General features: G+C 40.1%; 1 protein-coding gene across 1 annotated transcript in view; it reads right to left on the bottom strand.

Moving 5' to 3' along the window:
- Window positions 1-17,019: 17,019 nt before the first annotated feature.
- IPCEF1 (interaction protein for cytohesin exchange factors 1) overlaps window positions 17,020-17,780 on the bottom strand; it is a gene marked incomplete at both ends in the record, with an annotated part of 41,469 nt that continues 40,708 nt past the window's right edge. Inside the window, one exon of the mRNA XM_082276745.1 lies at window positions 17,020-17,220. Coding sequence (XP_082132871.1) covers window positions 17,020-17,220 — 201 coding nt within the window. The remainder of the gene's footprint in view (window positions 17,221-17,780) is intronic.

The following is a 17,780-nucleotide window of genomic DNA, read 5'->3' as shown; positions in this document are numbered from 1 at the left end:
TGAATAAAAATGTAGCTATAAGCCTGTCAGAGCTTGCACAGACTGATGATGTCTTCTCTTTCAAGTAGTTACTCAAATTTCAGCTGCTCTGTCAGCAGCATTTTCAATTTGTAGGCAAACGACAGCCCCTATGTGAAGTACTTGGAGCAGTTAATGCACTAGACCTTTTTTAAAAAAGAAATTTAAAAAAATTCACTATCTAGTTTTTTCTTAACCAAACCCATAATATGTTTGCTTTTCTAATTAAGATAATACATCCTGCATCTGTATTTCGTATTAGCTGCTAAAACACATTAGTATTTCAGGAAGAAACATTGTACTGCAGCAAATGCCTTCTTAGCTGTTTTCTAGTATGAAAAATAGAAATATTCATGTAGATAATTTGTGGTGCAATGGCATTTTCTAGACATTGCTTTACTTGCTTTGTAAATAAATCATCAGTAGTTAACTGGGGGGAAATGTACTTTGATGAATTTAAGTGTATTCTAAAATACAACTATATGGAACAGGGGGTTTTTTTGTCTTTTTTCTTTCTGCAGCCAAAATGCATTTCTTATTCTCATTGTTAAAGTCTGTGTAACAATAAGGTTATACAATGTGAAATTGTTTGGTTTTGCCATAGACTGCATAATAAAGATTGAAGACCAAATCCTTGCAAGTTGTAAATTAAAGGATTATTTGAGTTTCATCACTGTGTTGAAGCTAAATATGTAGCCTATGTATCAGCAGAATATGAAGCTAAATATAACAGAAGTGCCTTATTTTTTTTTCTCTTTCTGTTGAAAATTCCACTGTGTTGTCATATGGATTTATGTTTAATTTTGTGTTAGTTTAGCTGTATCACCTCATAGTCATCATTAAAGTTTAACCCAGTCATCACCATTCCAAGCGGTTTTGCATCTAATTTTTAAACAGCATAAGATAGGCACTTGGAAGAAGTTATTGTATTGGTTTTTACCACACAGCAGTATTCTTTAAATAACAAAACCAACATAGAATACACTAGATGCAAATGGATTACCATCCTATGACATCATTACTACCTGATGGGTTCAGAGCAGTCTGACATGCTCACAAACAATTTCAAAGAATTTTAAAGTATTGAATGAATATTTGAAAAGTCTTAACTGATAGACCAAAAACTTGTTTAAGTAAACTTAGGATCATAGTTTTGTGAATAGTCGAAAGTTCAGTTTTCACAAAATTTACATAATTGATTGAAGTCTTTATTTCTTCTCTACTTTGGATGAAGCGCACAAGTGACATACTGTGACTTGCCAGCAGACAGCCAAATAATTTTAAGGATATTTTTTGTTTCTGCAGTTCAACAATTGAGAAACCTGACTGTAAATATATTTATCAGTAATAATGTTGCAGCCTTGATGGTTTAAGGATATGAGGAAGTAAATTTTATTAGAACACTAGCAAAAAGTAGAAAAGTGTCTTTGTTTTTTTTTTTTTTTCCAGATTTAAATGTTCATTGATAGTGCTTTGCAGTAAGTAGCATATCATTACACAAATTCTGTATCTGCATTGTAAACCTTTAATAAAAATGTCTGTGTTTCTTGTGTATTTGCCCTCAACCCCACTGTCCACATTTGTGATGAAAACATTAAATAGCACTGATCCCAATACAGACCCCTGAGGGACACCATTTGTCACCAATGTCCATCTGGATATTGAGCCTTAGACCACTGCTCTTTGGATGTGACTGTCCAACCAGTTTCTCATCTACTGAATCGTCCACCCATCAAACCCATATGTGTCCAACTGACAGAGAAGGATATTGTGGGAGACCATGTCAGAGGCCTTACCTATGTCACGATAGATGACATCCAAGGCCCTTCTCTCACCCAGCGATATAGTCACTCTATCGTAGAAGGCCAAAAGCTTGGTCAGGCAGGATTTGCCCTTGTTGAAGCCATACAGGCTGTCCCAAATCACCTCCCTGTCCTCCATGTGCCTTGACATAGCTTCTAGGAGTTCCGTGATGTTCCCAGACACAGAGGCGAAGCTGATGTGGTTGTAATTCCCAGGAGCCTCCTTTCTACCCATTTTAAAGACAGGTACAAGGTTTCCCTTTTTCCAGTCACCTGGGACTACACCTGACTGCCATGACTTTTCAAGTATGATGGAGAATATCCTGGCAACTACATCAGCCAATTCCCTGTTTACTTTCAGGAGCCTCTATGTAAGGGAAGAGGAAAATTGAAGAGATTTCCTACTTAAGTGTCCCCTCGACAAGAGGTGCTCGATCCTGGAATTGACATTTTCCACTGCAGAGACAGCCTCCATGAACCCAAGTCTATGTGAGTTTGTCTCTCTTGGAGCTGGAATGCAGCTGAGTGTACCTGCAGATGCTTTAGCAGAAGAAATATGCAGTTGAGCTGGCTTTGAGCTGGCTTGTGCCTGTTCACTCAGCTAACAAAGGGAGGGGAGACATCAACAGCTGAACTCTTTGTCTTTTTGGCTTTATTGTTATTAAAGTCAAGGCAGCATGAGTAGGCTTACCTGTGCTACAGGTATCTTACTCTCATTTTGAATAATGGGAAGAAACCTTAGAAATCTACATCATGCCCTTCTGTATCTCCAAATTAATAAAAAAATAGGGCCTTTATAGTGATTGTGTCATGGGCAAAACAGTCTCAACTAATTCTTGCTAATTAACACAAAGTTTTCATAAGGATTCAGGTAATCGGGAAAAATTCTAGAAATCAATAATATACCAACTGCAGTGGTGAAAGTACTACTTTGGTGTCCTCCAGTGGGTCCCTGCCCCAGTGTGGGTTGCCTGCAAACATGGTCCTCTGGGGGGTGTCCCTGTCCTTGCTACCTATTTTTCACTGGTTCTGGTGACCAAAGCAGTTTTCTATATAAGGTCAGTGTTTTGCCAAATTTACAAAAAAACAGTTTAGCTCTGATTTTCCAAATTCAATAATTTTTTTTCAGTGACCTACTTCTGAGTTACTTTATTTTCTCAGAACTAATTTTTTAAGATCATGTTCTCTTGAAAGCCTTTTCGTACAAATAAACGGAAAGACGTTCTTTCAGTTTTTGCTTTGTATCAAACATTTTCTTCAATGTGTAGGATTGTGGTGGTTTAGTTCAAAATATCCATTACTTACTTATTTTCTTTCTGTGGGATAAGAATTAGGAGAAAGCAAAGCAGGCACAAAACTTACACAGTTGCAGTACGAAGAAAGAGTTTTACTACTAATAGAATTAAAAGTAAAAAGAAATAACAAGAAATTGAAGCAAACCTCCTCTTCCCCCCCTTCCAGCACTTTCCTCCTTTTACCCAGCTTGCACAAAGGATAACAGAACATGGGATGTTAGTCGGTGTTGCAGTTCTTGAAAAGTCTCTTTCATATGCTTAAGGAAAAAAAGGGTTTTCTTCTGCTTCATATGGTTCCCAAACTGCCACCAACAGCAGACCCACCCGGAAAGAAACAATCTGCTGTGGTGTAAAACATCTCTCCCATGAAAAATCTCACAGTTCCTTCACACTGCAAAACATGAGCCCCATCACATGGGGTTATTAATCTTTTTAAGGATGAGTTATTTTGGCCTGAACACAAAGGCTTTCTTCACCACAAGTCTCTAAAAGCCTCTCACTGCTTCTATATAGCCTGGCACAGGCACTCTTCACAATCTTCATGGGCCACACGTGAATTCTCCATCCCCCCATGTACTCCAAATGGATTAAAGAGACAAACTGTTTGTGATATTACAGTTTCTTACCATGGCATGCAAGAAGGTTTCTTTTAAGCTGCGCGCCAGAATCGCGGCACCGCCCTCTTTTCTCCCGTCGCCATTTCCAGCTCCGTCCCACGTGACTCACTTCTCTTTCTCTCTGACTCTGACACCGCCATGCTGAAGAGTGTTCTTGTTCAGCCTTTACGGTGGGGAAAGCCTCGCTCCCTCTGTGCTGCTGGCTGCGTGGTGTCTTCAGTTCAGCACGAAGTGTGCTGGCTGCAGACAGGAGGCTACGCTGGCTCCTGTTGGCTCTGCCGGCTCTGCGTGTGGAGAGGATAAGGGCCTGCCTGTTCCCAAGAAGCCATGCCGGATGGGTTTGGCTGTGTGGCAGTCCATGGCTGGTTATAGCTGCCTGCAGCTCTGGGACAGTTCCCCCCCGAGCGGCCCAGGGTCAGTGCCGCAGCGTTGGGAAAGGGGGGGCAGGGGCCCCAGCCCAGCGGGGCCTGGAGGCTCGGAGCCCCCCCACCTTCAGGCAGACCAGCTTGAACGAAAGGCAACTCCCGCCTTTCCGTGCGGTTTAAATATGTAAATTGTGAGAAGCGTCATTAGTCTAAAAGACTGTCCATCAACTCAGGTTCAACCCACTACAAGGATCAAAGTGATAACTGTTGTGTCAGGACTGTTAACAGCTTGAAAAATATATCATCTAGGAATTGCCAATACTGAAATCTCCAAACCAGGTGATAAGATCAACACTTTACTGGTATCCAGTTCCTAATTTGACCAGCTGCTGTTTCTCCCTATGTTTTTTAAATTTTCTTTTGATTAGTGCTTCCATGTACTACATTTTGTCAAATGAAGTTAAGGCAAAAGTGCTTGTACTTTCATATATTTTTGACTGAACATTTTACTTGACATGGGATCATATTCTTCTCCTTTTCTTTTTCCACCACAGATTTCTAACAACTAGTTATTTTCTTTTCAATTTCTCAAGGAGGCAATATATTTGTGAATAAGGTGCAGTTTAGTTCAGGATAATCTGAATTCTCTCTCACTGCTTACCAATGCTGCGAATGTACATATTCAACCTCTTATATTAAATGTTTTCTTGGTTTACGCAATAGTGCAGAGATGATACAGGCTGTTCAAATTTAATTGTATTCCTTCATTGGGATATTTTCTTGTATCTAAAGTTCCAGAGAACAGAAGACAAAAGAACAGGGAGCAGGCAAGCTCCAGGCATACACTCTTCACAAGTAAATGATGCATCACGTTGTTTCTGCACATCAATTTACTGTCACACTCTCTTTCTGTAAATATCTATTTTATTTTTCTCTTGTAAAGCTGTCAGTAGGCAGCATCAGAAGAACTCATTCTTCCCAGAATCCTGTACATTGAGTCAGAGGGATAAATACAACCTGGTAGATCCAAATGTGATAAGGGGTCTGATGATGAAGGCAGACAAAATTTCTTACTCTGAAAGATTTACAAATCAAAATTGCTTCCATGTATCGTAATGCTATTAGATAAAAACAGAGAATGGTAGCATCATAACACTCACTAACACAAAAGCTATTATACAATGTTTATGAGACTCTTATTTTCAAGAGAGGATCAGACCACATCAAAGTATCCAATTATGATGGATCAGAATGTCATGTATTGACATTAATTCTTGGCAATGGAGAAGATAAATATCACCAGTTGAACTCTGAACAGGAGGCCTCCCATTGGTGTTGCTAATAACTATAACCTCCCCCTGTGCTGATGGTCTCTGGCTTAATGCAGTTCATTATGGAGCAACAGAAGACTAATTTTTTAAAAGCTTTTAATAGTGCATTTATGTTCCTTTTATACTGCCATCATCATCTCTGTAATTTGGAAGTTGAATATGGGATAATTGTAAGAAAGCTTTTGTTCTCTCCCAAGAAAACCATGCACTAGATGGGGCAGAGAAACCCCATGTTCATTGTATGAAAGTAGAAGTACCAGTGGAATTACTCTGGTAATGAACTTGTAACTGTACACACTACCTGTACTTCTGTCTATTGGTTGAGCTGAAGTAGAATCACATAGAATCACTTGAGTTGGAAAGACCTCTAAGGTCATCAAATCCAGCCATTAACTCAGCACTCCCAAGCCCACCACTAAACCACTCCACCAAGGGCCATATCTATACATCTTTTAAATAACTCCAGGGATCAGAACCACTTCCCTGGGCAGCCTATTCCCATGCTTGACAAGCCTTTCCATGAAGAATGTTTTCCTAATATCCAATCTAAACTTCTGGAGCAACTTGAGGACATTTCCTCTCTTCCCATCTCTTGTTACCTGGGAGAGGAGACCCCCACCTGCTTACAAGTTCCTTTCAGGCAGTCACAGAGAGCAATAAAGTCTCCCATAAGCTTCCTTTTCTCCAGGCTAAATACCCACAAGCTCCCTCAGCCACTCCTCCTAAGACCTGTGCTCCAGACCCTTCACCAGTTGGAAGTTTTAGTCCCTTTAATAGCAAGGGGTCTTTAAACAGTCAGGAAAGGATTGCAATTGGTAGGAAGTGAAGCAGTGGCCAATTCAGGTGGCTCCCCTGTGAAAATACATGTACTAGAGATGTTTTAGACAGAACTATTGTGAAAGTATAATGGGACTTCAACTTATTGAGTCAAGAATACCCACCCTCTCCACTTTTCTTAAAGCAAAACATCATGTGTTGGGACCACTTGGACTTGGTAAAAGACTAGCAGAGTGCTTCTGTAGAGAGTCTGAACAGAAGGTTGTAGCATTTGGGCTTGGCTTTCAAATCTCTGGATTGGTGGTTTTGCCTTTGAGGGTTGTGAGCAAAACACCATCTAAAGAAATCCTCACAGTGTTTTGGCTTAATACAGGTCCCTAGTTGCAGTAGATTTTAGGTAACAATGGCAAAACTTCAGCAAATCTCCTAAACTAACATAAGTCAGTAATAAAATACAGTCTAGAAGTGAGTGAGGAGAAGAAAGTAAACAGTATAGGTAAATTTATTATGCAGTTTTACCTGTAATGGAGTACAACTTAGGGCAAATTTTAAATGTCACATAGGTGATTATCTCCACAGGCTGTCCTAATAAGGTTTCCCCTTTCCGCTCCCCCACTGTTACTGTTTTACCTTCTGTCTGGTGTAAGTTCAGTGGAACTACTGCTGCCTCTTCTCCAACACGGCAGCAACGCTCTTTCTTGTCCTATTCTTTTGTAGAAATCATTCTTCCTTTTGAATGCATAGTTTCTAATAATGTATTTGATGGCTGCTGCTGGGCTTTTATCAGAGATATCAATGAGAGTGTTAAAAGAAGCATTACTCTTTTTTTTAAGTTTATGATGAAAAGAACAGTGAAATAAAATGTTATATAAAAAGTGTTATGAAGAAAAAAAATACAGTGAGTGTTCAATAGTTTACGGGCTTTCTTCAAATTCAAGGTGTTTTGTTGCACCTTAATCTGTGAATCTGTGGGTATGTGCAAATTTATGTGTATTCCAGAAAAGCCTACTGGATTATAAATTATTAATTGGCGCAATACACAATAAATGTCTCTCTTTCATCTTGATCTACACTACTTTTATATTCCTCACGAATGTAGCACTTAGGAATTTAGCCTGATACTGCAGCTACAAATTATTCCAAAACTTTCACTGAATCAAAGGAAAACACATATCTCTCTCTTCAGCTAATGCCAAGGGTTAATTTGGTGCAGTGGAATTAATTTGATGCTACATTAAGAACTGAATACAGGTTTGTGTATAGTTATTTTTCTGATCTTTACTGTAAATTTTGACAGACAAGTAGGAGTATGAAATGGTTGCAAAGATCCTCATCCAAAGTCATTTTACTGTGAAACTTTGGGAGGCTGCAGATGGCATCCAGAGATAGCCATGTCTTGCTAGGCAGCTGTGCATGTCTCTGTAGCTTCCCTTAAGCTATAAACAGAATTTATCAACGTTTCCTACCCAGGATGTAAATAGTATATCAGGGAAGGTGTAAACCCATGTGTTGGGATTTCATATCTTCCAAAGCAGCAAAATCGTTGGAAGACTGAAGGCTGGAGAAACTGAATTGTGAACATTGCCAAAAGTGCCATCATGTTTCAGGCCCAGGGTGCTGACCTATTGCAGCTGCCTACTACATACAAACATGTCATTGGGAACTGAACCTACTGTGATTTCCCTCATGTCACCTTCCCATCCTGTCTTGACACCAAGACAGGTTTTACTATGTCTAGATGCTCTGCTTACTTTGCCAGGTGGTGTCTATGAAACAAATGGAACTTAGGAACTAAGGTAGTTTTGCATCCTGTGTTTTTCTTTCCATGGGATCCTCTTGCCAAGCTTGTGTCATTAAGCTAGTTGATGTCAGCTGATGAGCTGTCCAGTCCTGCCTGGGCTATAGCCCAACCAGGTCACCCTACAATCCTCCAGACCAGCTGTGCTCCTCAACCAGTCAATACCTTCCTGCATCTGAACTTTATTCCCAGGGGTTATTTCACACACTGATTTTTGTATGAACAGTGCTGTCACACAAACTCTGCCTTCATCATTTCTCTGATTCCTTATGGGATAGGCTTCTTTTCTCTCTCTAATGAGCTAAATTTCCATATCCTCTTTTCAAGATATCATTTGTGTCATTGTCTCCAAAGTGCTGAGCTTTGTTTGCTGCCTCAGTCCTGAGATTCTCATCTGCTTCTTCCAAATAATATCAGCACCATAAGTCATTCTTTTTCTTGTGTTAGAAAACCCATTTCAGCAACAACACAGCCACCTGAATTGCCTCAATTTGTCATCAGCAAGATGAACAGAATAAATTGCTTCACAGAAAACAAATTATGCTCATGATGAAATATCACATTTATCTGGGAAGGTGATATGTGTGTTTTGCAAGAGTATGAAATCTTATTTGGAGCTCCTCCTGACATTTGTAGAGCAAAATTTCCAAATTTCACAGCCAATGACACTACTATCAGAGTCATCTTCATTGCTGCTGTAACAGCAGCAATGCTAGCCAAGGTGAACTGAATTTACTGTCTGTAAAAAAATAAGATTTAGGAAAATGCACCTTAGAAACAAACATTCTAGTTCAGCAACAGGGCTGCAAGAGCACAGGCAGGCCCGTCCATTACCAGGACATGGCTGCCATTGCAAGGGTTGAGGACATTGGAAATGCCTCTGACTTTTCAGCTGTTTTCCTGTGACACAACATGATAGTGGCTTTGGGGTTTCATCAGGCATGTGCAGAACATTTCACAAGGGACAGAAACACACTATGGACCTTAACTGCATTTTCCATAAAACAATCTCTGACATCTGAACCCTCAGGGTGCTCTGCAAAACAGCTTTGACAAATTGCTGGATGAGATATGTGGATGCTAAATAGCCAGCTACTAAAAATCCTCCCCTCTGAGACATTAGTTGTATGGCCAGTTGTGGTGTTCCGCTGATCTCTTGCCACCCATTTTTCCACAGGCAAAATTACCCCTTTTCCACACCCCCAGATTTACCAGCTCTCCTTTCTTTGTGTCTGCCTTTGCCACTCAGGTGTTCACTCACTCTTCCTCATAGAGCATCTTTATCCCCAGACTGACCTCGGTTTCATTTTACTGCTTCTGTTTCAGGTCTGCAGAGGGTTGGTGTCCCAGAAGCACCTCCATGTTCACACCTGCAGTAAATGCTGTCACCTCTCTGCAAAACTTCCTCAAATGTGGGCTGAGACCATTACACAGTTGTACACATGCAGAAGAGGGGAAGGCAAAAACGCAAAACCTTTTACTGAGGACAATGAAAAAAAAAAAAAAAACCAGGATCCTGCAGCAAAACCTCTTATTTTTGTTTCCCCTCTCACATACAAACCTGTCATTTCCCCCCTTGCTTGTCGTGCTGCCAGCAGCCAGCAGGCTGTGCTGAGGGATAAGTTTTCTTCATCAGGAACACGCCGAGACCCGTTTGCAGAAGCTGTGTTTTCCCACCAGCTGTACAAGAACTTGTCTGCCCAAGACTGACACCACTTGCCAAGAAGTGGAAAGGGGAAAGATGCACGTTTCCCGATCAAAATAACAGCAGTTTGTCACTGTACTCTGTATCCCATGTACTGCCAAGGCTTCTGTTAGACAGTATGAAACATCCCCTAGTGACAATGAGGATATCTCTTGAGAACAAGAAGATAATACAGGAACTTTCTCACTGACAGTAGGCAATTTCTTCCAGCAATAATAAAAAGCCACAATAATAAGAAGAATGACGACTGAGCCATTCCAAAACAAGCAGTGATGAAATAGGGTCAGATGCCAGGGATGGAGCATTTGCCCTCTTCTGTTGCCAGTGATCATACTCATCCCAAGCTCACAGGGAATGCCCAAGCTCACAGGAAGCAAGCCCAATAAAGCCCAGCGGGTTTTCTTAAGCAGACAAAAGACAAATGTTCAAATCATAATGAGTAACTCAATGATACCTTTATAAAACTTTGGAACAGCTTGTGTTTTGTACCACCACAAGAGGGTGTAAAGCAAAAGCAAGAGCCAAACGAGAGGCAGCCGGAGCCAGTGAGGTGTGGTGTTACAGCAGGCATAAGGGTAGGCAGATGGTGCCCCACTGCCTTTCCTGTCAGCATTCCCGCAGCAAGCATACCAGGAAGGATCCTAGGGAAAGATGTCATTGGATGCTCTTTTGTAGAATTTGGCTTTCAGGCCCAGAAACCAAATGTTTGGCCGTGCATTAGTCACTGAAAGCAAGAGCACAGGCTGAGATCACATGAAAACTGTTTCCTCGGGTTGTCTTCACAACTCCCTGTCTAGCAGGTGGGAAAAAGAGAAATCATTGCTTGGTAGAAGCAAAGGTATAACTTTGTGGGAAGCTGAGCCAAGCTAATGCTCTGCTTCTGAGAGGAAAATGTCCCCCTCTTCCCTCCCACTTACACAGCTCTTCTTCCTTCTGGTTCTGCCTACAGAATCCAGCTGCTGCCCTTCTGAGGACTCTGTCAGGCACTGAACCTCTCCATGAGGCAATTTTAGTTATCATCGCTGCAGATGAGTATCCAGCTTGCTGTGCTTGTTCCCTGCTGCCGGACATGGCTGAGCTGACAGAGGTGCCAAATGATGAGCTGACTAGCCCAAAGCAAGCAGTGGCAGCATGTAGAAGGTTGGGAGAGGAGAGGGGACAGAGACAGGGATATTATTCCTTCATTTGAGCCCTTAGGACAAGCTCATTTCCTAGGAAACACACCTTCACCATACTGCGACCTGTCTGGCTTATCCAGCTAAACTGAAACCCTTTTGACAAAAATCCCAATCTTCTTTTAATGCAAACAGGCTGCTCTGTGAGCCAAAAAAATCCAATAACATCTCATACCTGTCGGAAGAGACCAATCTTCCTAAAGCATGCCTACAACCACCAATTAGAGTTAACTAATTTAACAGCAGTTTCAAATATTACATTGCAAACTAGTAGAGGGTATTCCTCAGTCAAACCATTCATTGACTCTTCCTGGTTCCAGATTATACAGCTTAATAATAATATTAGTCCCACAGGGAAATAGCTTGTTCAAAGAACCAGCAAAAATTTATTTTATTGCAGTAAACTGAAAAAATCAAGAGTGAAAATTAAAAAAAAAGGCTGAGCAAAATATTCTCTCATTTCAGTGTTTAATTGACAAGTGCAAACATAAGGCTCTCATTCTGCAAGATGTGTGCATCATTCCATGAAAATCGATTCACACGTGTGGGCAACAAGCAGTAAAAAGGCAGCGCTGAGTGCCAACATTATGCTGTGAGTTTTAAACCAGTGAAGAAAAAAAAAGGCTCAGCAGGTAAAATACCAAATTTGGGTTCCATGTGCTTTCATGGTGCTGCAGGCCCTGCCCCTGCCTGATAGATGTCCTTGCAAATATTCCTCTGTGCATGACTTTCCCTCTCTACATAGAGTGCAGTTCAAACACACCCATTCTTCCCTTGGGCCAGTCCCCTGCACTGAAAGCTTTGCACAAGAGCACTGCTATTTGCGTGCACAAATGGCTTTTCACCAGGTGAGTTATTTTGCTAAACGCTCATAAATAAGGTGACTTACATGAATCTTTGCTAGACTAGTGCTAGTTTTTTTTTCATGTGGGAGTGGGAGATGTGTTTTCATATCCTTTTTTTTTTTTTCTTAAGCTGGGAGAAGATAAAACTGCCATAAGCAACTTCAAGAGTCAGAATAATTTGGGCAGGTCCTAAGGTATCTAGGATACAGGGAGTGGTTCCTAAGCTATGGTATGATGACACAAGATATTTTCCCTATAGAAAGGCCATTCACCTACATCCTCAAAATGGACCTCATGTGGACCAGATGGGGTGCATAAGCTACAGACACTGGTAGCTACAGTGCTTTCCCAAAGAAATAGATTTTGTGTGTTACAGGCTGAGTCATCTAAAGTCCATCATTTCCAGATCATACATCAACACTGTTGAGCTATCAATGAATTACATGCATATTTCATCTTTAGCTTGCTGCCAGCTTATAAACCACTCCCTCTGGATTTTGATCAGGAGGAAATAAATTAGGAAAATATTCATTTTTCCAGAGCAGACAGGTCTTGGAACTTCTCCCACAGCGAATTTCAAGGAATGTAGTATTCTTTTCAACACTTTACAATCTTTTCTGAGTGTTGAAATTCTTACCTTTTGGCAAACTTAGCTCCCATTACCCTACGCAGAGATGTGGATGTCAGCACGATCTTAGCTCAGAGCTTTTTCTGTTCTGTTTTCCTTTTTTCACCTCAAATTTTGTTTCAGTTCATAATGAAGGCAGTTTTTAAAAAATGCAAGAATGTTGCAGCGTGAAGCAAACCAAAATGGGATAAATCTGCAAGCATCAAGGAAATGCTCACTGACATCTTAAAATGTCTGCTGCTTTGAAATGCCCCACACAAAACAGGAAATTCCACTTTGGCTCTACTACTATAAGAAAACCACTTTGGCTTCCTGTTAGACAGAAAGACATGTCTCATATAAATGAAGTAAGCCCAGACCATCATTACAATTGGTTACTTTTGTATGACTAAACAAGCAAAACAGCAAAAAAAGCCCAAAGCCCAAACCCCAGCCACAACACATGGAGTTCCTCTCATAGATGCATGCTTACATGGGCTCCTTTGCTACCTGAAGAGTTTAAAACTACAGGTTTTCATACTAAATCTGTAATAGACATGTAAGCTTACAGGCTCACACAATAGATGTAACACCCCATAATTTTTCCAAGTTAGAAATAATTTTAAATTCTGAATTTCCACACAGTTTTAAATCAAATACTGTCACATTTTTTCTTCCCCTCCCTCTTTGGCTGTCCCAAACCAGCCTTTTCTCTCAATATGAAGGTTTCCTCCAAAATTAAAATTATTTGCAAAAAAAAAAAGAGAAGTAGCATGTTATTTATTCCTGTTTATTCCTGGTTTCAATTAGGGTACAGTTAATTTCTTCTTCAGTAGCTGTACAGTGCTGTGTTTTGGATTCCAAATGAGAGTGGTATTGGTAACACGCTGATATTTTGGTTGTTGGCTAAGTTGTGTTTATACTAAGTCAAGGACTTTTTCCCTTGTCTTGTGCTCTGCCAGTGAGGAAGTACACAAAATACAAACTAGAGGGAGCACAGCTGGGACAGGTGACCCAAACTGACCAAAGGGATGTTCCACACCACAGAGCAGCACGCCCAGTATATAAACCAGGTGGGTTACCTGGAAGGGGGGCCTGATCTGGGTTTGGGAAGAGGGATCTGGCAGGTCAGTGGGTGGCGAGCAATTGCATTGTGCATCACTTGTTTGGGTCTCTTTCCTTTTTATTATCATTATTATTGTTTACCATTATTATTGTGTTTTACTTTATTTTAAATTAAAAAACTGGTTTTGTCTCAGCATACAAGTTCTCCTCCAGTTCTCCTCCCCATTACACCGGGATGGGGAGGGAAAAGAGAGGGGGGCTGAGCAAACAACTGCATGGTGCTCCATCTCCAGCTGGACTTAAAACCATGACAAGGTGAAACCCTAGTATTTATTGAATCATCAGAGCTAGATGTAAAAATTATTCACAATCCTCACATGAAATCTCTTGCATTATAGGAAAGGAAATGTGATCCCACCTCATTCTGGTATCTTATGAGATGTACACCACCAGAACAGAGAGATTCAATTTCCAGAAAAGCTGCAGAAAGAGTTGAAATTAGATATTGTTACTAGGAATTCCAAAATCTCCATTGTTGCATTTACTGCACCAGCTGGCTTTACTGACAGAGGAAAAATTGTGCACGTGCACATATCCATGCACACATACTTTCTCCTGAAAAAGTACACAAAACAAGTCCCTTGAGGCAGAGGGTTGAAGGCTTCTTGACATTCACACACTAGGGATGTACAGCTCCCTATGCTATGAGTCAATAGTGCAGGTCTTCCAAATCCAGACCAAGAAACACAAATTACTCCAAGCATCACTGCGCAGAGCAAGAACTTGTCCAAATTTCTCCTGTTGAGGTGGCTCCCCGCTGTAGCTGTCAGCTTGTGCATAATTCTGTCTCTGATTATGGCTTTCACGCTGCTGGGCAACCCCTTGTGATAAACCCAGGCAAAAACTGTCACAGTAATTAGTAATACCAGAAAATTAATCCGGTTTTACTGCAATTTTCACTTTGCATTTTTCACACTTTTCATTTTTTTGAGTCTATATAGTAGCTGAAGAGAGTGGAGTTAGACTTCCTGCACAGTACTTGCATAAAACCCATACATTTGTTTTCCTGAACACAGAAATTTGTTAAAATTATAACTGGATTAAAGTAACCCCATTCAAGAATTTTCTGTTCTTTTCTAAGAGGTGATAGAGCCCATTCTCAGCAGGTCTCCAAAGCCTCAATAGTTCAAGAGTAATTATCTACTGACCATCTGAAAGAGAGTAATTTAAAAGCAATTTTAGGCTATGTAATCCGTCAGAACCAATAGTAGAGCTTGGGCAGTCCAAGGGCATTTGTTTGTCTCTCTATTTGGGAAGGCTGTTGTGTATGTGCTTGTACAAGTACAGTGTGAAAAGAGCCAACACAGCACGTACAGGCCACATAGCGCTTTTCTTTGTATACTGCAAATCTACTTCAGCAAATGGAGTTGACTAGGACTTTGCTCAGAACTGCAAGGCACTGACTTGTCTGGCCCAGCTGAACAGGCCACTTAAGCATGTGCTTCTTTTCAACATTTAAGTGAAGATGCTTTTGAAGAAAAATGGCGTTTACATGCTTTGTTTTGTGAGAAACTCACATGTGTGATAGAAAATGTACATATAATTTGACCTCCAGTACTTATCAATTACTTAGCACCAGGCAGTTAAAAATGAAATGGACCAAGTAGATTAATCCCTACACTCCTAATTTTCAGGGTGCTCTCAGAAGTTAATTGACAGCATTTCCATGGGAATGGTGGAAGAATTATTTTTAAAAAAATCCATACAAACAAACAAAAAAAGTATCCTAAAAATGGGCTCCCTTTTTAAGATGCAATTACTCTAAACCAAATTACATCAGGTATTAAGCTTAACTTCTAGTTAGAATTAGTGATGAAATCACTGCTTATATGATGATTTCCTGAAAAGAATAGCTTTGTAACTATCCAGGGTTTTCTGTCTGCTTCCCCATTTAGTAATTTTCATCTATTTCCATGTCTGTATTTTAAAAGAAAAGCTGCTGAGTACTAAAAATGCAATATCAACAGTCAAACTAATCACTACACAGGTGGAAAAGATTTCACATGTTCCCACTAACACCATTACCTTTTTTCTCAGTCAAGCTATGATAAAACATATAATGTGTAAAGACAAATGAATATGGCTGCATCTCTATAGTGTATTTTGCTTTAAAAGATAAACTGTATTAAAACCAATGACAAAAAATATCTTTATGAAATATCAACAGAAGTGCAGATTGTCACAGTTGCTGTAGTGGCATTAATTTGAGGATAGTGGGGTAATTCTTCCTTTTCAAAATTCAACACCCTGCAAAATTCCTTATACTTCAGAAGAGGGGAAGACAAAAACCCAAAACCTTGTATTGAGGACAATGAAGCCAAAATATCATGATCCTGCAGCAAAATCTCTTTTTTTTTTTTCTCCCAAAGGGAAATCTTGAAACTTTCTAGAAAACCTTTTTTTCAGACCCTAAACTGAACAGATTTTCTTCATCTAAAACTCAAAGCTATAAAAGCAGAAGAAAGAGTCACAGCAGATGTCTCAGGGCAGTCTCAGCTGTAGAGCTGTTACTGTGATCTATAATGGAACACAAAACAAAGAGGCATTTCAAGTCAATCTGTAAGCACTCGCATCTGGGTGGCCTTGGTCCGCATGTGCCTATTTATATTAGGAAATTCAGCATATATAAATATATAAATAAAACATCTATACAGTACATAGTCACATTCATATAAGCCATAAAATTACATATATTTACAAAAATATTTGCAGCTTTGTTTTACACTTCCAGGTCCACATTAGGAGTTTAGTTATTTAGCTTCTGCCTTGTGAACTTGATCACCTTCCTTAAGCTGGACTCTGGGATGAGCTTGTACCTTGTATACTCCCAATTGTCAAAAATAAGAAAGGAATTCTTCCAAGTCCGTAAAAAAAGTTGAAACTTGTCTCACTGAAGAGTAAATTACATGTTAGCAAAACTGAGAGACCTCTTCTTCATGTAGAAAGACAGTACCTTCTTGGTCTGGACCATAAATAAACTTGAAACTCATTAAACATCAGGCAGAGCCCAAAGAGGGTGCCTGGCATCTGTCTATAGCATCAATTAATGCATAATTACTCTTCTACTTATCTCAGTTTAAACTGGTAGAGTGGTGAAAGTAAATGGGTGCAGAGATGAAAATGCATACATCAGGTTACCATAGAGGGTAAAAGTAGAGTAGATTACATCCTGTTGGTATCAGTTTAGCTTCATTTCAAGGTAAGTTGCATGGTTAAAACAATCCCAATGATCTCATATTTATACAGTACATATTCCATAGTTCTGTGTCCTCCAGGAGCTGGACACTTACAGTTTTCTTCTCCAAAAACCGAAAAACATTTCTTTGCCTCTTTTGTTAAGTAGTCGACTTACATGCGCAGGCCAAGTTCAGGCATGCTTTTTTACCTTGGTGAACTTGCCCTTTTGACATTAAATAAGTTCTTCAAGAGCATTCAAAACTTTGGAGAGTGGGTTGTTTTCCTTCTGAAGCACACTTGCAAAAAACAAACCTCCAGTACAGCAGCTTAAATTGCTTGTACGTGAAGACCCGGGGAGAAAAATCTTGCCATGTGCCATTGATCAAATAGCACTTTCAGTGATTGGCTGTGGAGTCATCTCTTGCTCCTCACAATTCTCTGTGGACATGTCCTGGACCTCCTGTTGCTGATAAATATCTTGGACCAGCATGATATTTGTGCTCCTCCACTCTCTGTACTTCACTGCTGTCAACTTTGGGTCCTCTAGCAGCTGGTTAATTGTGGCCAAGTCATGTTCCTTACACTAGGAAGAGAACAAGTGGTTATTTCCACAGAAACTGTCAAGACAATTCTCCCTAACAAAAACACTCTGGGAACATTAGATTCATGTCACAAGGAGATGGACAGTTACCCATCCTCCTTGCAGCTTGTTCCCATTTTTAGAGCATAGGTCGTCAAAGTTATGTCTGCAGCAAAAATTCTTCCCAGTTAAAGGCAGTTATGGTTTCATCTGGATTTTTTTTACAGGCTTCATAACAAATATTCATGAGAGAAGATTCATGTGAAAATTACACATTGTTATGCTGTCTCTCAACAAGACAGTACTTGCATGAAACCAGACACAACAGCATTTATATCCGTAATTCACAGCATTTCTAACTTTCTCAAAAAATACTTATTCCACTTTATAGATGTCTTTTCTCTGGGAGCTGGACTGCACACTATTTTGGACATAATTTGTGCACTGGCAATAGAGTGGCCACAGCACATATGGCTGCCGTCTACCACCAGCTACTACTAATAAATATGGTATCTACTTCTAGGCAAGAGCAGCTCAGACTATATATTGCAGGCACCCTGGTT

The sequence above is a fragment of the Coloeus monedula genome, assembly GCF_965178545.1.
Source record: "Coloeus monedula genome assembly, chromosome: 2".
NCBI lineage: Eukaryota > Metazoa > Chordata > Aves > Passeriformes > Corvidae > Coloeus > Coloeus monedula.
The sequence above is the reverse complement of the archived record's forward strand: the minus strand, read 5'-3'. Positions and strand labels throughout refer to the sequence as shown.